At 46.5% G+C, this 23,443-nt stretch overlaps 1 protein-coding gene across 1 annotated transcript in view; it reads left to right on the plus strand.

Annotated features, from left to right (window-relative positions):
- The window catches only part of Slc6a11 (solute carrier family 6 member 11), a 118,476-nt gene that overhangs the window by 88,769 nt on the left and 6,264 nt on the right, over positions 1-23,443 (plus strand). The window contains exons 7-10 of the mRNA XM_031382962.1: positions 5,940-6,043; positions 9,993-10,117; positions 15,446-15,558; positions 17,912-18,049. Coding sequence (XP_031238822.1) covers positions 5,940-6,043; positions 9,993-10,117; positions 15,446-15,558; positions 17,912-18,049 — 480 coding nt within the window. The remainder of the gene's footprint in view (positions 1-5,939; positions 6,044-9,992; positions 10,118-15,445; positions 15,559-17,911; positions 18,050-23,443) is intronic.

Genomic DNA, 23,443 nt, shown 5'->3' on the forward strand with positions numbered 1-23,443 from the left:
TATGTGGACAGAAGTGACAGGAACCAGTCCCTGCAGGCTCCAGAAAGTTTCCCAAAGAACCTTCTGGATCTTTGTCCCTTTGCCCCATTGACTGTAGGAAGCAGTTACTGAAGCAGCAGAGAAGGTTTGGGTCACCATGGAATGGATGGTATAGGGCCCATGTACGGGCTCCGTGGGGGTGATCAATAGGCTGGAATCTAGCTGAACCCTAGATGTCAAAGCTCATAAGTGGCCCAGTAGTCCTCACTATGACAGCTGTAGCAGCTCATTGATAAACTCATTAGCTTCCGTCGAATGAGGCCAGGCTGCTAGCCAGGCACAAAGGCATCTTCTTAGCCACAGGCATATCTGCTGTCCCCAGTTATTGAGAGGAGGAACCTTCCAGACTTCACATGAAGACACGTCCTGGCTCTTCACGGAATATTCTTAAGAAACCTGGCCAGGAATTTTCTCAGGCTCTGATGCATGTGTCTTTATTAGAGAGATTGACGTTAGGGCTATAGAGGTGGCTTGGCAGTTAAGAGCACTGGCTGGTCTTACAGAGAACCTGACTTTGTTTCCAGCACTCATACCAAGTGGTTCATGTCCTTCTGTAACTAGCATCAGGGGATCCATCATTCTCTTCTTGCCTCTATGACCACTGCATGCAAGTGGTGTACACACAGACAAGCAGGTACACACACATATACCATTTTAAAGACTCTTGATAGTCACTGAAGAGGGAATCCTAGGACTACAAAGACTGGAAAATACACCCCGGGGGTATCACCATCCCTCCACACAGCAACATCCTCTCTAGTCTACACCAAAGCAGCAGAAGAGGAGGAGTGTAGTCCAATCCAACTCATGGCTGTTATAAGATGAGAACAGAGTTCCCATGGTAAAGAATGTACTATAGACAGAGCCTCAGGACAGCCCGACCCTGCAGTATCCCAGAGCCAGATGTAAAAGGCAGATGCATTAATGAGTAGTTAAAAGAAAAAGGAGGCTCCAGAAGGGCTAGGAAGGGTTGGCCACTTGCTCACAAAAAGAAAATAAAAGAAACTGGTTGTGGCCATGATAGTATGATGAGGTAAACAGAGGGTTATTGAGGAGAAAAATAAAGACCAAGTCATAGAAATAGATAACTTAAGATGCAAGAAAAGTCTGGCAAGATGGCTTAGTAAGGAAAGGTATTTGAAATGAAACTGAACAGCCTGAGTTCCATCACCAGGACCCACATGGAGAGAAGAGAATCTACTTCTTGACAACAGGCATACAGGGGCATACATCCACTCCCACACATGCCAACCCATAACAAATAATACATAAGCCAACAAGAAGTTGTATTTTTTAATGTGAGAAAAATCAATAAGTATAAATAAAATGCTAAGAAGTTCCAACACTAGTCCCTAAAGAAATAGATCTAAAGCAGTAGTGAAAGGCCGTCTCCCCTTAAGGGAAAAACTTACATCTTGTTTATTATTTTTACCTGGCATTAGGAACATGGCTTAGCTGGGAGAGGGTTTGCCTAACATGCGTGAAGCTCTGGATTTGATTCTAGCTCTGTGTGAACTGGGTGCCTGTAATCCCAGCACTTGGAAGGTGGAAGCAGGAGGACTATGGACTCAAAGTTATCCTCTGCTAGATAAGGAGTTCAAGGCCAGACTGGACCATGTGAAACTCCATCTCAAAAATAAAGCAAAATGAGCTTTTAAAACTGATACATAAAATGTAAACATTGAGTATACTGATGGAATAGTATGTATATTATATATGAGATATTGTATATTTCAACATATATACAAATTACATAATGCTTAAAACAGCTCAAACATCTCTATCTTTTCAAATATATTTATCATTTCTTTATGATAAAAACTTTCAAACTCCTTTCTTCTGGTTTTGTTTATTTTGTTTTTGTACAGTGCTGGAGACTGAACCCAGAGCCTTGTGTGCTCTAAGTAAACTACTTTAGAGGACAGCCTTTTCTTTATTCCATTGCAGATCTGGCCTCTCCATAATAGATCTAATCTCACAATCATAGTCCCTCTTCCAGCACACGCCTTGGCCATCATGTCAGGCTTGCTAGGGTCCTATTCCTTTCTATAATATACATTTAGTATTTTTTTCTGTCCCACTGAGTTTTTTTTCCATTGTAACCAGCTAATTACTAATTACTAATAACCACATGACAGAGTCAATTTTAGACTATCTTCAAATCTCTTCCTTTGAAGAAATTAGCCTGATGCTTTTAAGTTTAGCCTCAGGCAAGTTCTTAGAACAAGGGCAGAAAGAAGCAGATTTTGCCAAACTGTCATAAAAATGATCTCTAGCCCAGATGCTAGTATTCTTCTCCCATGGATCCTCTTGAGCTGGGCCTCCACAGTCTACACAGCTCTTGGCGTTGTTGTCTTCCATGTGCCTCCTAGGGCGGCTGATTAAGCTCTGCACATAGCATTCAACTGCTTCCTAGTCTAAGGTTTCAAAGTCTTCCACATTCCTGGAAACGCTAGCATGGTCAGGCTTGTGATACGGGCCACCCTGAGTTGAGGAGAAGTAGGTTCCCAAAGAGAATCTGAAGTCCCACTACTCAAAGGGAAGGGATGGGTGCTGGACTTCCAGGAATGGTATCTGCACGTGCATGAGCTTGGGATGCCCATCACTGGGATGTGTGAACAGGAGCTCTGGAATCTTTTCTAACTCAGAGTGGCAGGCTCTGTTGAGTGATGGCTGAGCAAGCTTTTCAGCCAGCCTATGGGCTTCTCCCACTCTGGCCTGTGGGAGGCTGAGCTCATAGGACCACTAGTCACAGGTGTGAGTCCCTTGTGAATAGCCACCAGTGACCAGTCAGCCGCCAAGCATCTCACAGGGCGTCACCAAGAGTGGGCATTTGTTCCTGCGTCGGCATCTGAGCTGTGTTCTGTCTCTCCCTGTGGTCTGCTTGCCTTTCAGTGCAGAAAGAGGAATTCTTAGGGAGAGACTGGCACATGGGAAAACAGAGTCGGGATGCAGCATTTAACAACATATTCATCTCTCTCCTCAATCTTCAGCAATTTTTACCCTTTGGACCCTTTCTGCCAACATGTAGGCATTTTCAAGCTCCTGCCACTTTGGGTAGGCCTTAAGTCCGATTAGACAGCCGTTGGTTATCCCAGGATATATACGTCATTATTGCAGCTTTCAGGATCTCTTGTCATCCTGGTCATTTTTTGGGTTCATAGGTGTTCCAGCTGGCTAGGCCTACTGATTGCTGTCTCCTTGGCAGCTTGCATGGCTTGTTCTGATGCTATGAGAGGTAGTCCTCACAGAGGAGGCGCTCAGGTCCGATCCAGATGGACCCTCCTGTGCCCAAATTATGTAGTGTTCTTAGCAATGGGGTCTTACCTTCTTTTTCAAGGAGGCACCAAGGGCTATGGTAATAGCCTATATTATTTGAGCAGTTTCTTGGGCTCACCTAAACAACAACGCAAAAGTTTGTTTCCCATGCCTGGCACTGGGGTTTATACTGTCTATTATACTATCCCAAAGGTAACCTCTCAATTAAATTAAACACTGCGTGTGTGTGTGTGTGTGTGTGTGTGTGTGTGTGTAATTTTAAGTAAACACAAAATAACATAATTCCAATGGTTTTTAAAATATATTCTTGTTTTCTCTCTGTTTCCCAACACCCATGTCTTGGTATACCCTGATTTGCCAGCACCGTACACATGTGCACACACAGAGACATGAATGTGCTCACCCTGCGTTGCTCCTCTGCTGACACTCTAAAGCCAGCCAGCCTAGGTTAGGAGAGGTTAGCAGACACTCCTGTCAGTGTCTGAAGCACTTCTCATATGTTATCATTGGATGGTTTCACAAATGTGAACAGAGCAGGCAGAGTGGCCTCTTCTGTGTGAGAAAATCCTGGAGAAGCGTTCATGCTTGGAGTGGGGATGTCTTGGGAGCTAGGAGGCTATGGCGCAGTACCACCATGTGCAAGAGAAAGCTGTGGTCAGGGGGACACAGAATCAAACACCAGGGAAGTTCTCACTTTGGGAAATGACTTCCAGTCAGAGATGCCTAAAGAGGAAAGACTTGTGTCACTCACTCTCTGTCACTGAAAGCAGTCAGGCAGAAGTCCATCAGAAGGACTTAGATGAGAGCCTGATCTGAGGTAGGGATGCTTCACCAGGATGCAGGGTCTAGTTCTGGATATTACATGAGTCTGGCAATGTTGTATCTCTAGATCTGTGTTTATTCCCACCCATCATGTTCCAGCTGCATGGTCTCAGGAAGAGTACTTGTCCTCTTTCTTCCCGGGCTATGAGAGGAGGCTAAGAGCAGCCATTGGATCATGCACAGTGCTGCCCAGGACTGCTGACATTCAAGGGCAGTCTTTTTTTTATTTTTTGGTTTTTCGAGACAGGGTTTCTCTATGTAGCCCTGGCTGTCCTGGAACTCACTCTGTAGACCAGGATGGCCTCGAACTCAGAAATCCGCCTGCCTCTGCCTCCCAAGTGCTGGGATTAAAGGCGTGCTCCACAGCCCGCTCAAGGGCAGTCTTACACAAAGGCTCAGCAAGGTGCCTTGCATACCAAAAGTGCCTAATAAAGGCTGCTACTGTGTTCAGTGCTGAGTTTTGTCTCCAGGTGGCGCTGGGTGCTCAGCTCAAGTCCCAGCTTGGAGTTTCAGCTGTGGCTTTCCTTAGAGACTTCTAGGTACTGAGCTTAGAGCCTCAGGGAGAGAAAGTCCTAGAAAAGTCAGTGTGATTGCCGCAGAGTAGTTCATTCTGTCCATGGAGTTTTAACCAGAGTGACTAAGTTTTAACTTTAGTAACTAAGAAGCTGCTGGCTGTCTGCATCCCAAGGGAAGCTGGCGTTAGGGAATCTTTTGTAAGCTGGTAGATCCACACACATGTGCACATGCATGTGTACACACACTTTTCCTCTGGACTTGGGGGAAACTGTATTAACATTTTCTCTGCACGGTCATGAGACTCTGTTCTCATGGTTATTTCAATCGCTAAGAAAAGGGAGTGATGTTTTGGGACTTAGATGTGATGTGGCCCATAACCAGGAATCCCCATCCTATTATGCTCATCCTCATAGCAGGCCTCACAGGGTCCTTCTTTTCCTACTTTGCAGATGAGGACACTAAGCTGTGAGATGCTAAGTTACTTTTCCAAAGTCATGCACCTGGAACCACAGCCCTCAATATCCAGATATCATTCTGTTTGTTTGATTGATTTTTTTTTTTTTTTTTTTTTTTTTTTTTTTGAGATAGGATCTCATTATTTAGCCCTGGCTGTCCTGGAACTCACTATGTAGACCAGGCTTGGCTTGAACTCACAGAGATCTACCTGCCTCTACTTCCCAAGTGCTGGGATTAAAGATGTGTACCACTATACCTGGTTTTGCTTACTTGTTTTGTTTATTTTTTGGAGACAAGGTTTTGCTAAGTAGTTCTACCTAGCCTAGTCACTAAGTAGACAGGCTTGAACTTGCAGAGATCCTCTTGCCTCAACCATTTTAGTGCTTGGCTTACGGACTTTTGCCCACAGTCCTAGCTTTACCATAACCTTTAGAAAAATCTAGAATTTATTGCTGGGCAGTGGTGGCACACGCCTTTAATCCCAGTACTTGGGAGGCATGGGCAGGTGGATTTCTGAGTTTGAGGCCAGCCTGGTCTACAGAGTGAGTTCCAGGACAGCCAGGGCTACACAGACAATTCTAGAATTTATTAAGGAAATTTCTTTTTAATGAGGTAGGAATATAAATGTTTTAATAGGGGTTCCTGAGAAAGTTAGAAAGTTTGCTATTTCTGTCCTAGAGTTACTTTGGGGGGTGGGGGGTAATGAGGGGAAGAAGAGGTTCTTCCATTGGACTCTCACTCCTCCCCAATCCTTCTTCCTACAGTTGACTCTCCCTCATCCCACATCTGACTCTTTCAGTGACCTCGTTTTTTGTGCCCTCCTCTAGGTGTGGGTGGATGCTGGGACGCAGATCTTTTTCTCCTATGCCATCTGCCTGGGCTGCCTGACTGCTCTGGGGAGTTACAACAACTATAACAACAACTGCTACAGGTGAGCCCATGACAGCCACAGCTTCCGACCCTCACAGATGTCCACTACACAGGGCCCAGAACACACAACTGCTGGTCAACCATTCCCTTTCCCCAGGATCACAGGGACAGACAGAGCTGGGAAATCGCTACATGCAAGCAGAGTCTGCCCTGGATGCACAGGAAATCCACCCTGCAGCCTCAGTCGGGACCCAGTGCCAACATGTGCTGCAGAGGTGTATATATACAATCAGTCTCCCGTGGACACATGGCTAGGAAGGAACTAAATCGGCTCAATCCAGCTGTTTCTACACCATGGTCCTTGTTTCTGACTCCTGTTGCTTCTCATAGGTCCATGGGGCCCTCTCTTGACCCACCTGGAGTGGCTGGGCCCTCTTTGGCCCATCCTTGGTCCATCCTTGGCCCATCTTCCTCTTGACATCCTGTAGCTTGCCACACTGGCAAAGCCTCAAGGGGTCCAGGCAGGGAGGTGGCTAAGGCTATGGATCAGCCTGGCAGGCCTGTAGCCTGAGGCTGAGAACCAGGGACGGTCAGCACTGTGTGTGAGGGGAAGCGGGAGGATAAACTCATTCTGGAGTCCTTGACTAAGGAGCCAGATTTTTGTCCTCACACCTAAGAGTCAGGCGTCTGGCACACAGTAAGTAGGTGGATACTTGCTGGTAGGTGGACAGAGCATCGCACCGTGAGACTGGGAGCTCCTTCTGTAGGAAGGAGTCTCTGGAGTTGTGAAGACGCACTGCCATGAGAACAGACCAATTGAGAAAGGATATCACACCTGTATCCACCCTATATAGCAGTTAGCCACTAAGAGAAACTATCCCAGAGTAAGAAATTAAATGCTAATTTGAAGATTTTAAATGATGGTAGAAAACTAAAATGGAGTCCGTAGAGGAGGGAGCAACTGATGGGTCTGCATGAAAATGTATACTGCTTCAAACTTCTGGGAGGAGAGAGAAAACTATTCCAAACATCACATCAAGAAGCTGGGCCTGATTTTCCCTCTCCTGATTCCTGTACATAGAAGGTATCTTTGTTTACTCTGGGTTCATATTGCTTTTATGAGGAAAAAAAAATAGACACAGAAGAGCCAGGCATATTAATACATCACACTAACATGCAGGAGGTTGAGGCAGGATTGCGGTGAGTATGTGGCCAGCCTAGGCTACATAGTGAGTTCAGGGTAGCCTAAGATACAGCCCCATTCCAGCAAGGAAAAACAAATTAGTACAGATAATATTCGTGTATTATTTAACTTCACATAAAACATACAAATTATTTGTTAAGTTATAATAGCGATATGTAAGGTGTTTGGGGTCTTAGACCAAAATATATACAGTTAAGCGTAAATGATTTTCCCTAGCAGCAACTTAGTAGTGGATCTGAACATGAACAGCATTTAATTTTACAAGAGGGGCCTGTCCCAATCCACTGCTGGTAGGAACTCCGAAGACACGATCTTTCCTCTTCCTGTCCACTCAGTGGAACAAAGCAAATGCCTGCAGAAATCTGTTTCCAGATTGTTCTGCAAACAGGGCTGCCCAGCAGTCAATTAATCCCCTCTCCTGACAGCTTAGTTGCCTCTGGAGCTTGTGCAAGCCCAGCTCAGCTCCTGCTGACTTCAAAGCCCTGGTTACATAAGCCTTCCCCAGAGATTGCTGGGAAGTGAAGCGTAGGGAAGGCTTGAGAGGGATCGAACAGCCCTGGGCAGGGCTCTGCTTCCTGTGGCTGAGCTCACAGGTGGAGACTGACATCCAGATAGAGTGCTGAAGGGACTAGAGGTCCCTAGGAACTCAAATACAAGAAAGTGATCTGAGGGCCGATGGGAGAGGTGGGACATTTGCCTTCCCCAGCCTCACGGTGGCTGAAGGTGACTGCCCACCTTCTGGTCTCGGAAGCCCTGATTCTTAGCAAGTGTTGTTTAGTTCCAGAAAAAGGGTATCTGAGAGGATTGGATTCCCAGCTACAGTTTACCTGACAACTGATGATGGAGCCTGAACTCCAGCCGTGCGATTGGGGACCTGATATAGAGCTGGCGCATGGGGTAGTGCCCTCCTCTCCAGATCCTTCTGTTTCCACAGCTGGATAAGGGCAGCTGCGACTAGACTTTGGACAATAAGATGCTAGTGAAAGTGTGAGTCCTTGCTACCTGGGGGATAATGTGGTCCTCTTCTAGACTGGGCTGAGTTTCTTCTAGAGTAGAGGCAAATTGGTCTTTAGATAGTACATATAGTCAAGGTTAGCAGCCCAGCTGGCATTCACTGTCAAAGGGGGTCTTTAAAGGAACCTGTATCAGTCATCTGCTGCCATAGTAATGTTTGTGCCAGATAACCTTGGCCCTGGGGGCTGAGAGTTTGTGTTGATGTTGGCTGGGGAAGCTGTCCTGGCTATGAGTGGGTGGGTTTGGCTTCAGGCCAAGCTCAAATCTGCTCTTTTTATGTACATCCTGTGGTCCAGGCTGAAGGGACAGTCACTCCCCTGGAGAGTTCTTCCCACCTTAAAAATGATAATGACAATCACAGGAATGATAGAAGACAGATGCAGTTAAGAAGATACAAGTCAAATGTCTATGTCATGTCAGCTAACATCTTCCTGTCCAAAGTAGGTCACATGGCTAATCCCAAACCAGTGGACCTAGAGGTTCATTCCACCCCCAAGTGGGGGAATTAGAAACAAACCATGAGGCCCCACTACCAAATGCTTTATCATGGTTAGGTCAATCCCAAAGAAAAGACCATACAGGGAGAATCATAGTTCCAGGCTCCCGACTCTGTGTCTAGTGCTCTATCCACTGTGCCCAATTTACCAGGGTCATTGTTGGTTTGTCATAAGTATCACCTTTGGTTCTATTACCAAAACCATGGTTCAAGAAGAGAAGAGAGTTCCCAGTCCTGCATGTGACAGCTGCAGAGGCCCTGGGCAAGCCAGAGAGCACAACAGATGGGGGACGGGATGAAGGAGTGGTAAGAGAACCGGGGTGTTACCTGAGAGAACAGAAGGCCGAAAGAGCTGTGAGGCCAAACCTCCAGACCAACACAGCCTCCAGCCCCACCCCACCCCCCCATTGGTAGCTAAGTCAGATGTTAGCTAGCAGGATATAAGCAGATTCTCTGTGCCATAGGCAGGAGATGCCACTCAGTAGGAAGGGGCCAGTCGAAAGCAACAATAAGCTCTAGCTCCTGGACCAGAAGCAAAGGCCACAATGCCACTCCATCTAGAACACTCTTGGTCAGGATCACCTAAGTACACCTGCCATAGAGAGCAAGGCACTGGGATGCATCCTGATCTGAACTGTGAGCCCACACCACAGAGGTTGAGTTCTAGCGCCTGCGCTAGAATGGGCCAAGTCTCTGGATCATCATCCTCACCTTGATAAAGCTCAAGCACTTGTTTGTTGCCTGTTTTTCCATAAGTTGGGTCTTTATGTTGGTGTTTCCCAGCTGGTGAGTCCCTCTGAAGAGCAAGTCAGAGTGACAGCTCTGGTCATTTTCCTCTGTAAACTAGCCCAATATGCAGAACCTGCATAGAGCAGAATGCAGGGCTTTGCTTGAAAATGAGCTTAGCCAGGATGGGTGTTACCACAAAACCTGTCCTCTGGAAGCTGCTGGGCTGCAGGCCTAAGGTTCTTAGTCATTCACCTGGTTTCTTACACGGAGGCTTCTCTCACCTTCTGAGCTTTGTACCTTGGAAGCATGGTTCCCTCCTGCTCTCTCTGGCTCTTTCCTCAGGAATCAGAGCAGTGTGTGTCTCCAGAGTCTACCCTTTCTTTGGTCTATAAAGCGAGTCTCCCTTCCTTCAGTCATGTCCTTCTCCGTGACCCAGCTTGTCTTCTAGAAATGCAGGGAAAGCTGTGTGATTATGCCCCAGTATGCCCTGGTCTCAGATGAGGAAGGTTCCAGAAGGTGCCTATTCTTCTCACGCTGACCCAGACACTTTGCACTGTTTCCCAACAGGGACTGTATTATGCTCTGCTGTCTAAACAGTGGTACCAGCTTCGTGGCTGGGTTTGCCATCTTCTCAGTCCTGGGCTTCATGGCATACGAGCAGGGTGTACCTATTGCTGAGGTGGCAGAATCAGGTAAGTCTACAGAGCTGGCATGTGGAAAGACCAAGCTCATGGGGGAAGCCAAGGGATGGGGCTAATTTGACCAGACTGTGGTTGTCCTGTCCTCAGTTTGTTCTTCCGATGTAGCCACCCTCATCTACCACCTGCTGGGGAAGCCCTGACCTTCCTGGATGAGAAGCCAATGCCTTTTACATCCGAAGCTACCCTGTCTCCTGCCCTACATCTTCACTCAGCTTGGACTTGCTCTGCACTCCACCCCACAGTGTGCTCACAAAGTGGTCTTAAGGGTGGCCTACACAGCATGGGCTGCTGGGCCAGCCCACCCACTTCACTACCACTGGCCCACTCTGTCCAACCTTGGTGGTCTGTGTCACCTTTCCACCATACTCTAACATGGACCCTTTGCACACATGCTCCTATGCTTGGAAGCCTCCCTCCCCCACCCCCTGCCATCCTGTTCTTCATGTAGAATCCTCACAGATAGATGTCACAGCCTAAAATATTGATGTGTTTGTATTAAATATACTACGAGCAGAGTAAGGGTTCACTGTGATCACAACTCCTTCTTCACTTACGTGGTTCTTGTATTCTGGAAACATACACTGCAGTGAAAAAGTACCATGGGTCCTGAGTACTGAAGATAGATATGGTCTTCAAGGAGGTTGGGCCAAAGTCAAAGTAGATGACATCAGAGGTGAACACTGCCTACACAACACCTCGTAGTCTGCTTAGTTCCTCAGCCCATTAAAGGGGCATCATACAGCTTTGCACCAAACAGCCTCAGAGAAAGATCCTCTTCAAACAAGCATGAAGTGTTAACCAGAACAGGCTGCACAAATGGGACACTATTAAACCCAAGATAAGTAGGGCCAGGGAAACAATAAAGAGAACTCATATAATTAATAGAGAATTGTTTTAAAAGCCAAACACTCTATTAGGTAGACAAAAGTCATAATTCCTTGGCAACACTACCAAGGGAAAAATGAAAGAAAATACAAACTACTAATGTATTATTGGCTTTTCTGTTGCTGCAATGAAATGCCATGACTAAAGCAACTTTGAAAAGAGTATACTTGGCCTACAGTTTCAGGGGATAGAGAGTTCACCATGGCTGGAAGGCATGGCATGGCATGGTATTAGCAGCAGGAAGCTGAGAGGTCATTCTCACAGGAACTAATCCAGACCTGAGACAAACACTAATCTCTCTCCACCAAATCATCTTTTTAAGACTTAATTGCCTCTTTAAAACCCACCTGCCTGTGCTGCTACCTGATAAGCACATTTAAATACGAGAGCCTGGCATGGGGGTTGCCTGGCTTTGAACCCGGGAAAAGGTAAGATTACAAGGATAGAAGTAAAAATGATAGAGAAAACTCACTGTTGTAGACACTAGGAAGACACAGAAATGAACTGAGTTATTTGTCTTGATCAAGAAGAACCACAGCAGGAATAATTCAAGGTTTGTTTACTGTTAGGAACTCCATTAATAGTATACATTATATTCATAGATTAATAAAAACCTAATATCTTCATGGTTACCGAAAAAGGATGTTGACAAAATATAACAGCAGTCCGTACATTAAAAATAACCAGGAGTGGGGTGGAGAGATAGCTCAGTACTTATGAGCACTTGCTACTCTTACAGAAGACTCAGTTCAGTTCCCAGAACCCACATCAAGCAGCTCATTCCACCTGTAACTTTAGCTTCAGGGGATTTGATACCCTCTTCTGTCCTTCACGGGCACTGAACTCATGTGGTACACATAAAATCACACAGGCAGGCACACACATACATATAAATTTAAAAAATCATCTTAAAATGTTTAAGTAATCATGAAAATATCAATGGAAGGGTAGTTTTAAATCAATGCATACAAAGAACTGTTCATGATGGTACACACTTAGAAGGCAGAGGATGGTGAGTGTCTTAGTCAGGGTTTCTATGGCTACATTAAAACACCATGACCAAAACGCAAGTTGGGAATGAAACGGTTTGTTTGGCTCACGTTTTCACCTTGCTGCTCATCACCAAAGGAAGCCAGGACAGAAACTCAAGTAGGGAAGGAACCCACAGGCAGACACCAGGGTGAAGTGCTAGTAACTGGCTTGTTCCTCAAGGCTTGCTCAACTTGCTTTCTTATAGAACCCAGAACCACCAACCCAGGGATGGTACCATACGCAATGGGCTGGGCCCTCCCCCACTGGTCACTAATTAAGAAAATGCCTTACAGCTGGTTCTCATGGAGGCCTCTTCTCAACTGAGGCTTCAGCATCCTCTCTGATGACTCTAGCTTGTGTCAAGTTGATATAAACACAATCAGTACAGTGAGTTTGAGGCCAGCATAGGCTACACAGGGAGATTCTACCAGAAAAAAAAAAGGTAGTTATTTAAAAGTTGAAAAATAAATAACAGTGTTTATCCCTCATTGGGGAAAAACAGAGATATGTTTTCAACTGTGCAAAAGAGATACAGAAAGGTCTAGAAAGCAGAGAATGGTTACTGTCATGAAGGGCAGAAAGGGGTGGGAGGAGGAGGGGAGGGACAAGGGTGAGTGGGGGAAGGAAAGAAAGATCAGTGTTTCCCAGAGTGTCTTCCTCATAGCCTGGACCCTGAGTGATATCTCACACCCCATCCAAGATGGGATGGGCCCTCCAAATGGAATATAAGCTAGTAAGAGTGACCTCACTGTGTAGAATGGCAGTGAGTCCTGTAGCCACACTAGACATTAAGGAACACAGAGCTAACAGAACAGATGATGTGTTCCAAGTGAGTACTGGCAGCTAAAGATGAAAAACATAACTGAGTGTATTGTGTCAGAACAGGAATCTGACTGGAGATTCTGCTCAATAGGATGAGTGTCAGGGCAGACTAACTGGCAAATGTACATAGATCTCAAGGCTCTTCTTGCCCTCTGAGGAGCAGGCATTAGACTGTACTATATTGGAAATCAAGGGATTTCTGTGCTTGAACTCCCGATTTTAATGTTTGGATAGAGTCATGTGGACATGCACAGGAGGGATGAAGCCATCTGCAATAACACCCTGAGTTAACAAACTCACCCTGTATCCAGGCCTGGGTTTCTAAACATCATTGTCTGAAGCTAGGGCTCCTTGAAGAGGCAATTGGGTCCAGGGCTGATCCAGGACACAATGAAGCCAGAAGATAAAGCTGGGGACACATCAGAAGAATGCAGGATCTACCTGAAGGAGCCCCTGGTGGCCCATGCTGGGCCAACTTGAGCAGCCAAGTAAATCATGATTATCACAGGATCATAATGCAGAGAAAAACTCTGAGCACTAAGGAGCTCACACAGGCATAAAGGCATCACAAAGTGATTGACAGCTCATGCTTGCGAAGCCTGATGAATAGGTGTTGAAGGACAGAGGAAGGTGGGTGTCCTTAAGCAAACACCATCACAACAATGGAGACTGGGATCTCAGGGGAGGCTTGAGAGAAGCAGGGTCCTGTGTGATCTCAAAGCGTTCCATCCCTGGGAGAGGAAAGCCATGATTCACCGTGGAGATGATGTAGATGCCAGCCTCACCAAGGGCTAGGGTCAACATCAGCATCCTGCCCTGGAGTTTCTATGAGAAAGACACACAGCACTTCTATGAATTTGTTTTTTTTTTTTTTCATGAGAACTGCTATATTTACTAAGATCAAACATAAAGATTATAAATACAAACACCTCCATTTTTATATACTAGCAACAAGTATTTGGGGAAAGTTAAATACTCCTGAAATATTAAAAACAAAAGGAGTCTCAAGAGTGGCTCAGTGGTTAAGAGCACTGGCTGCTCTTCTAGAGGACCCAAGTTCAATTCCCAGCACCCACATGTTTAATCACAAACTCCTATTAACTCCAATTCTAGAGGATCCATCACCCTCTACTGGCCCCTGTAGGCACTGCACACAGACATAAATGCAAGAAAAACACTGATACACATAGAATAAAAATAAATCTTTCTTTTTAAAAATAAATAAATAAAAAGATAGAAAAGGGCCAGTCACAGCCTGAGAAGAAATGTCCATGATGCCTAGTCTCCCCCATCAAAAAAAAAAAAAAAAGCACTTGGAGGTACCCAGGCAACACAAATTAAAACCAAAGTGATAGAATAATGCTCAGTCACTTTAAGGACTAAATCTGAAATAATAACAGTATCAAGTATTGGCAAGAAGATGCAGCCTCAAACATTGCTGTAATTATTTAATTCCTGGAGTATTTAATTTGTCCCATGACAAAATTGCATGGCTGCTTTTGAAATCAACTTTTTATAGGTGAAATGTGTGGTTGTCACCCCAGCAATTCCATCCTAAACAGCACAAGCAATCTTAGTCTGAGATTAAAAAAAAGAAAAGAAAAAAAGGCCTGACTCTAGCTCCAGGGTATCTAATGCCCTATTCTAGAATCCACAGGGACTGTGCTCAGACATACACACACACACACACACACACACACACACACACACATATACACACACATACATACACATACACCACACACACACATACACACATACACACACATACATACACACACATACATACATACACACACACCACACACACACACACATACACACATACACACACACACATACACACATACACACACACACATACACACATACACATACACACACACACATACATACATACACACACACCACACACACACACACATACACACACACATACACACATACACACACATACACACATACACACACACACACCACACACACACACACACCACACACACACACACCACACACACACACACCACACACACACACACACACCTTAAGAAGATCCTTTTAAATGAAAAATCCTACCAATAGTTTGTCCAGCATGCTGATGGAGGTGGAAGTGGTAAGCAGCTAGAGGCAACAGGAACACTGTATATCTTGAGGGTGGGTGTGGTGTAGGAACGTTTTCAGAATCCTCTGGAAAGCACACTTACACATAGCTCTTACAATACAATGGCTGTAATGATAAGTCCTCCTACTGTGCACTCTCTGCTTGGTGGCATCCCACTTTTCTCAGAAGCATGTTTAGGTAGACTGGTTTGCTCCTGCTTAGATTCAGCTGCTGTCTGGTCCTGGTGAGAACAGGCTCAGCCCTGCCATGTGTAAGGAGGTAGCAGGTGGATACAGAAGACCTGTCTGTGTGTCAGACACACCTGTCTTGAGCCCTGACCCACCCACCCCATCTCCACAGTAGGTCCATACTAACATGGTATCATCTTCACAGTACAGACAGGAGATCGGAGTCAGACCTGGCCCAGTGGCCTGCAACTACCTGCCAGATGGAAATACTGACCTCTCCCTCTTCTCCAGGTCCTGGACTGGCTTTCATCGCCTACCCCAAGGCTGTCACTATGATGCCTCTCTCACCACTGTGGGCCACCTTGTTCTTCATGATGCTCATCTTCCTGGGCCTGGACAGTCAGGTGAGGGGATGCAGATTGTGGGGGAGGGGAAGGGACATCCCGGGAAGGAAGGCCAGAGGACTAGACGGAACAGATGCTACCCTTAGGAACAGCTTCTAGGCTGCAGAACCCTCTCCTGGCCTTGGACATCAGCCCACCAAGCAGCTCGACCACCTTCTCAGCAACCTCCCAGCCACGGACGCGTCTAGTCGGTGTTCCTCCATGCCTTATTTTCTTCACCCAAAATGCCCAATTTAAGTGTTTTGGTTTCTTTCCTTTTAGTTTTGTATTGTTTTAATTTTTTTGCACTTATTTATTTAATCCTGTGTGTGCAATAGACACACACCTGCTACAGTACTCATGCAAAGGTCAGAAAACAACTTGCAGAGATCAGTTCTCTCCTCCTGCCCCGTGTATCCCGGAGATAGAATTCAGATTCTCAGACTTGGCAGAAAGTTCCTTCACTGCTGAGCCATCTTCTGAGACCTCAGTTTAGTCTTTAAGATGATGCCCTAAGTCCTTCCATTCTGATAAATGTATCCGGCCAGAGGCTCCTGGAAAAGCAGAAACAAGTCCTAAAGAGAATGGGCTGTGGCTACTCTAACAATTATAATATAGTGATAACAATGTAACCAAAGGTCCCTGTGTCCCCATCACTACTGAGCCATGCAACACACAGGACTTGGGAAAGCTAGTTTCCTTCCTTTGGTCCTGTGATGTCTATGACCTTTCTCTGGCACCCTCCTGGTACCTCAGCACCTTCTCCCACCAACTCTATGCTCACTAGTCCCTATGGACCTCTGTCCATCCATCCCTCCCTCACTCTGCAGCTGTGGTCCACAGAGCAGGTACATGCTCAGCTCTAGGAGTGAACTGCATGCTCCCAATGACCTCCCAGCTTGCAGCCTGAGACCGCTCTTTGCCCCACAGGCCTAGAATACAGTCTCTGCCTGCGGCTGAGCACAGCTGACTGTCTAGAACCCAGAGAACTGCTTCCAGCCATGGCGGTGGCTATCAGTAATCCTGACAATTCTGTACTGTGCAGAGGAAATGCCCTGTTTGACAAGGGAAGCCACCCCATCCTCTGTCATTAGGGGGAAGGACAGTGCCCAAGTTAGCCTGATGAGCACCACTCCCATCCATGACCTTGCAAGAGTCACTGAACACACAAGCCCTGGCTCTGTCAATCCAGCCACATTCATTTTCTCTCTGGAGCCAGAATCCTTCCCCAGAAACCACTAAGCTGCGCTGCAGAAGCACTGGGTGTTTTTGCTGATAGCTTTTCTTCCATTGTTGTTGGCAAAGCCTTTCAGAAATCAGAGCTCTGCAGCTGCTGTGTGACTGACAGAGGGTCCTGCCTGGCAGAGGAGATGCGACTGAGGAGTGACTCTGCTCATGCCCCACTGAGCTGGGCTCACTGGCTTTTCTGCCATGTGCCCACACTCTAATAGTCACATGAGCTAAGGACTCATTGTTCATTGTCTGGGTTTGAAAGCAGAAGCCAAGGCTTAGAGGTGCTGAGTGATTTGCTAGGACAGATACCTAGGTCTGCCCCCTCTTACCTGTGCACATCTGCAACCCACACTCCCACTAGCTTCCTAGGTAAGCAGCCTTCTTTGAATCCCTCAAGCCCCAGGGGAGAGACTGACAATACCAGTCCTTGTTATGAAGGTAATGCAGATGTGAACATCAGTTTTGAATAGTTCCTGGCTGTGTGACTTTGAGAGAGTCACTACCCTTCTCTGTGCCCCAACCCTTATTGTATAATGGAAATACCTTGTCTGGGAAGATAGAAGTGAATCAGACAATTAGGGGTGACCAACATGGTAACTAGCAAACACCATTGGCAGCACAGAGTTGTGGGAAACCACCTCAGAAGCAGGCTGCTTCACAGCTGGGCTCTGTTGCCAAGCACCTGACTGCCAGAGTCGAGTGTGGCTTTCCACCTACCATAGGGCAGGGGACCGTCACAGTCCTAGAAGTCAAAGGCAATGGCCAGAACCTGCTGTCAGCAGATGGCCAAACTCCTAGGACAGTTCTGAGATTCCTGCCTTGCCTCAAAGGGCAGAGGCTAGGTCTCCTGTAATTCACAAAACCCAGAACAGTAAGTGAAAGCAATGAGGGAGAAGGAGCCATCACAGTCTGGACTGCATGCTGAATGTCCCTGCGCAGTACCTCCTGTACTCTGAGCATCTTCATGCTGGCCCGCTCAATGGACATACTAGAGTGTGTTGGTGCTGGGCTTACATTCATCACTATGGGTGGAGTGTGAAGGTGGAGGGCAAGCCAGTGAGAAGGAAAGCCCTGGTACATGAACCTAGGATACCAGGACTGGCCTTTTCCTGGGCTTCATGCACTGTCTCTCTCCTTCCAGTTTGTGTGTGTGGAGAGCCTTGTGACAGCTGTGGTAGACATGTACCCCAAGGTCTTCCGGCGGGGCTACAGGCGAGAACTGCTCATCCTGGCCCTTTCCATCATCTCCTATTTCCTAGGCCTGGTGATGCTGACGGAGGTAAGTGGTGTCAGCCATGCGCTCTATCAAACTCCTGCTTTGAGACCTCAGCCCTTGTGGCTGTGCGCAGATCCAGCGCCTCCTCAGTTACTCAGGTACCTGCTCCTCTGTGAGAGTGAGCACAGACCCTCAGTAAGCTCTGAGTACAAGGTCAGCCCTGTATCAGTGCTAGATGTTGCTAGATAGGATAACTCATACAGGGATTTGTCAGGTCAACCCACTAATTCCCTCATCATCCCTTGGGTGACCCTCCAATGAAGAGAACAGTGTCAGCCCTCAGACTCAGTAGTGGCTCCTTGTCATGGCCTCAAGTTTAATACTGGCTCTTCTGGAATTTTTCTAAAAGCAGGCACTTAGGGTGGCATTTGCTCTGTACTCCAGTTTCAGCCCCCCGTGTGTTCCTTCTTCCTGTCCGTGCAGGTGAGGTGGGCTTCTCCTGGACCCCGAGTTGAGATGGTCTTCTAACCCATGTGCTCAACCCACCCATCAGACATTCTGTCCCTGTTCTTTGTCAGATATCTGGAAGGTGAGATTAGGCATCTTTCTCTGCATAATGCATAAAGATAATTCAAGGAAGGCAAGGAAGATCCGTTGCTGAGAGACACAGAGAGGTTGTGTGAGAAACAGGAAGGAGCGGGGAACAGGAATTCAACAGGCAGCTGGGGTGAAACAAAGGCCATCTCCAGAGGCCCTCTTCCACGTCCCCCTCCCAGGCCACAGCCTCAGGGGAGCTCCTCTGCTTCCCTTCCCATCAGGCTTACACACACACACACACACACACACACACACACACACACACACCACTGTGTTCTCAGCTCATTCCCCATCCCTCTGTCTATTATAAAGATCCCTGATCAACCTTTTACCAGTAGTCCTCCAGACCCAAAAGTCCAGGAGAACAGGAACATCCTCTTCAGTCAGGGGAGCCTGGAGGCCCCTCAGGTCTCCTGCTCAGTGTGAGTGCTAGAGTTACTGCTGTTCTTGCTCACTGTCATGTTGATGAGAGTGATAGTCACTGAGTAAGCGAATGGGGTGAGGGTCTAGTTCTGGCTCTCTCTACAGTTGGTTCCACCTCGGGTTTCTCCATGTAGGAAAGCCAGGCTACAGTGACTAGGGCCTCATTAAGCACTGGCTAATTACACAGAATGGAGCCATTTGTCACACACAAATTAGGGGGTTAATCTGATGCCTTGAAGAAGCTAATAGGAAGGTGATGGCATGGGTATTACAGACTCTCGCAGCGCAGGCTGCCTTGGGATGCCCCTAGAGCACAGAGCCTCTCCCCAGTGGTGCATGGTGACTCCCAGGGGCCATCAGGAGCCAGTACTCCAGTCAACCGAGACTACTAATCAGCAAGCATTTGGGCTTCACATGCCAGTCCTCCACCCCCACAGAAGGGCATCTTCAAACCCATTGTGCTGAAGAAGTTCACAGTGGGCCCAGTGAGCCGTGTAAGCCTCGGTCATCCTGGTAATTGCCTGCCAGGGCCTCTCTTTCTCATTTATGCATGGTTAGAGCTCAGGTCTAAGGAAAACACAGGCTATACATTCCTTATCTCCCACCACAGGAGTGTGACTGGTAGTTAGGACTATGAGGCCTGCCATTCAGTTCTCAGCCCCTCCACTGAGCTCCATGACATCGTGCTGCAAGTGGCCCTGCTTCTTGGTGCCTTCGTTTCTCTGTAGGGACATTGACTATCAGTAGTAGTGTCTGTCACTGCATTGCTGAAGGAGGGATACAAGAAGTATAAGACATAGAAAAGTTAAAGCCAATCTAGCCATTGATGCCTTAGTAGGGCTGTGTTATGAGGAATATGTCACCCAGACACATGGACATCAGAGCAGGAATTTCTAAGCTCTGCTACATACAGTTCCTTTTTGCCCAAGAAATTTGTATGTGACACTGAGTGTATAAAAATACAAAATAGATATAACAGGGTCTAGGGAGCTAGCCCAGCAGGAAAGAGCACTGGCTGCTCTTGCAGAGGACCTGGGTTTGATTTCCAGGACCCCCATGGCAGCTCACAACCATCTGTAGCATCCATCTCATGTGATCCAGTGCCCTTTTCCAGGCTTCACAGGCATTTCACACACGTGGTACACAGACATAAATGCAGGCAAACTACTTACTCACATACATGAAAAAGTAATGAGTATAAACCAAACACTTACTGATAATAAATTATAAAGAAATTTCTTTTAAAACAATTCTTTGGCATACACACATACACACACACACACACACACACACACACACACATATAATTTTGTCATTTGTTAAAACAAAAGCAGAATTGTCTGCTAATGAGGTGGCTGTGCTTACATAAAGAAACATCTTAGCTGAATATTTGATACTGCAGGATGCAGAATGTCTTTAATGGTTTTCTTGGTTGACCAATATTTTGGTTTCATGATCATCAATACTAAGAACACTGCATAAATATATAGTTCACAACTTCAAATGTGTTTTCAGGGTCATTTCAGATATTGTAATTCTATCCTAATCCCAGGACAAATATATTGAATAATCTTTTATGCAACTCAAACAGCAGTTTTTAAAGCCATATGTTCTGAGGCTGGCAAGATGGGTAAAGGTGCCTCCGAGCTTGACAACCTCAGTTTGGTCCCGAACCCACATGGTAGGAGAAAACTGACTCCTGTAAGTTATGCTCTGACTTCTACACATGAGCCAAATCAGCTCACATGCATATATGCACACACATGCATGCACATACACATATATGCACACACATGCAGTGCAGCACCAGTGAGCACTGCCAGAAAACATCTGCTTTGTTACAGATTTGAGCTTGACTTAGTTTTCAGTCCTTGTACAGTCAGAATCCTTTGGTCTTTGCCAATTGTTTTACACCTCCCACATTTCATACATATGCACACACACATGCATGCACACACACGCATGCACACACATGCACACACACACACATGCACACACATATGTACACACACATGCATGCACTAAATGTTAAAAAATTCTAGCAATAGAATGTAAAGATAGCCTAACTTGATACACACTGAGGAGGGACTGAGAAAATGCTAAGTCTTTGTTTCCCATAATTAAACCTTTATGTTTCTAGGAGGACAGAAGCCCTTTTACCTATAGTAAAATCACTGCAGTTCCTAACACGTAGTAGTCTTGAGTTTGAGATGTTTCAGGCAGTGTTTATTGTTGCTGAGTGGCATGAGGGCACACGAGATGCAAAGAGTGTGTGCCATGTGGTCAGAACCATGGCTATGGCGAGGCCACGTGGTGCAGACCAGTGAGCACTGACAGAAAACACCTGTTTTGTTACAGATTTGAGCTTGATTTAGTTTTCAGTCTTTGTACAGTCAGAATCCTTTGGCCTTTGCCAATTGTTTTACACCTCCCATATTTCATTTATGTGACCTGCACAGTTTAGGGAGCTGGGCAGTAGGAGCCTGGAGTGGTGGGACCTTTAATCCCAGCACTCAGGAGGCAGGAACAGGTAGATCTCTGTGAGTTCAAGCCCAGCCTGGTACATAGTGAGTTCCAGGATAACCAGGGCTACTCAGAGAAACCCTGTCCTGAAGAAACCAAAAAGAAGAAGAAAGAGGAGGAGAAGGAAAAGGAGAAGGAGGAAAGGAAGGAAGGAAGGAAGGAAGAAAGGAAGGAAGGAAGAAAGGAAGAAAGGAAGAAAGGAAGAAAGGAAGAAACTAACAAACTTGGGTCATAGAGCATCCTTGCACAAACTGAGCCAAATACCAGGTCACCAGGGGACTTAGACTTGGTGAACCTCTTGCTTTACTTTCTGTTCTTTTCATTGCTGATGGTGAGCCTGAACTTGCCTCTCTACCCCATCTCTTTCTCTTTTTATTTTGATGGTGTCATTAAATGGAGTAGGTTGGTTTGAGCTCACTCTGTGCTGGCCACAGCCATGGTTCTGACCACATGACCCGGCCTCTCCATCCCTTGCTCTCCCAGGCTCTCACCCCGACCCCTCACCCCAGTCCTCATGAAGGACCTTCCTGGATCCCTTTGAGTGGCAGGGCTTCCATTGAGCTTCATCTTCAGACTGGCCCAGACAGTTATCCCTTCACACCAGAACCACCATGATCGGCGAATCTGGATTCCCCAGATTCCTAGGACCAGCACACATCCTGCTGTGTGTGTACCAATCATCTCTGGATTATTCATAATGCCTAACATCACATAAATGCTATGTGAAGAGCTACACTGTACTGTTTAAACAAAAGTGGCAAGGGGTCTTTAGGGCTTTCTAGGGGAACAGGGTATAAAAGGGGGTCACTAGGATGTCTTCCATGGTCAAAGCTGTTTCCTGGAGAGGAGGACCGGGTAGCTGCTCAGCCCAGGAAGCTGGACATCCCAGTGGTTGTAAACTAGAACTGGAGGCCCAAGATATCCCTGGAAAGTTACTAGCATTGTGTCTGTGTTGGAAGGCTAGGGAGGCTGGGGTCTGTGGATGATAGTAGAGGCCAAAATAGAAAGAAGCACTCACTCATCGGAAGGTGAGCATATGATTTTCCTGAAATCTCTTTTTATCTGGGTCCCCTGTTAGAAGGTGCTGCCCACCCTGGGGCCCAGGTTTTCTCACTTTGGCCAATTCTTTCTAGAAACATTCCCTCAGGCATGCCCAGAGGCGATCCCGATTCTGGTCAATGTTGGCAATTAATGCCAGCCACCAAGGGGTCACCCATGTGTTATAGAGTTGGCCCACAGACGATCTCTCTCTGTGTACCCACCATGTGTCCATTTTTGAGCTAGGAAGTGGGATAAGGCGAGCCAGCCAGTACCATACCACAGAGCCCATGTTCTAGGTGATTCTACTTACTTTTTTTTTTTTTTTTTTTTTTTTTTTTTTTTTTTTTTTTTTTTTTTTTTTTTTTTTTTTGGTTTTTCGAGACAGGGTTTCTCTGTATATCCCTGGCTGTCCTGGAACTCTATAGACCAGGCTGACCTCAAACTCAGAAATCTGCCTGCCTCTGCCTCCCAAGTGCTGGGATTAAAGGCATGCACCACCACCGCCTGGCTTTTAGGGGACCTACTGTGCACTGGACCTGTGCTGGGAGCTGCAGTTACAATAAGGTGGGGGCTTCCTGAGCAGAGATCAGAGCTCTAGGCTCCTAACAAGGCCCTCTTAGGATTCCATGGTGAGTTCAGACAATGAGGCCTGGAGGCCTGAAGAAAGAGTAAAGCTGAGGACGGAGGACTTCTCAGAGGAAGTGACATCTGGGCTGAGCTTTGAAAGAACTTAACCAAATGCAAATGAGGCTGCTTTGCTGAGAGTGGATGGTGGACCAGGTTGGGGGGAAGCTGAGGGTGATTTGAAACCTCTGCAAATATGGGAGAGGGTGAGACCCATGGCAGTACGGCCTACCCGGAGGTTGCTGCAGA

Source organism: Mastomys coucha, unplaced genomic scaffold (genome assembly GCF_008632895.1).
Source record: "Mastomys coucha isolate ucsf_1 unplaced genomic scaffold, UCSF_Mcou_1 pScaffold20, whole genome shotgun sequence".
In the NCBI taxonomy this organism is placed as follows: Eukaryota; Metazoa; Chordata; class Mammalia; order Rodentia; family Muridae; genus Mastomys; species Mastomys coucha.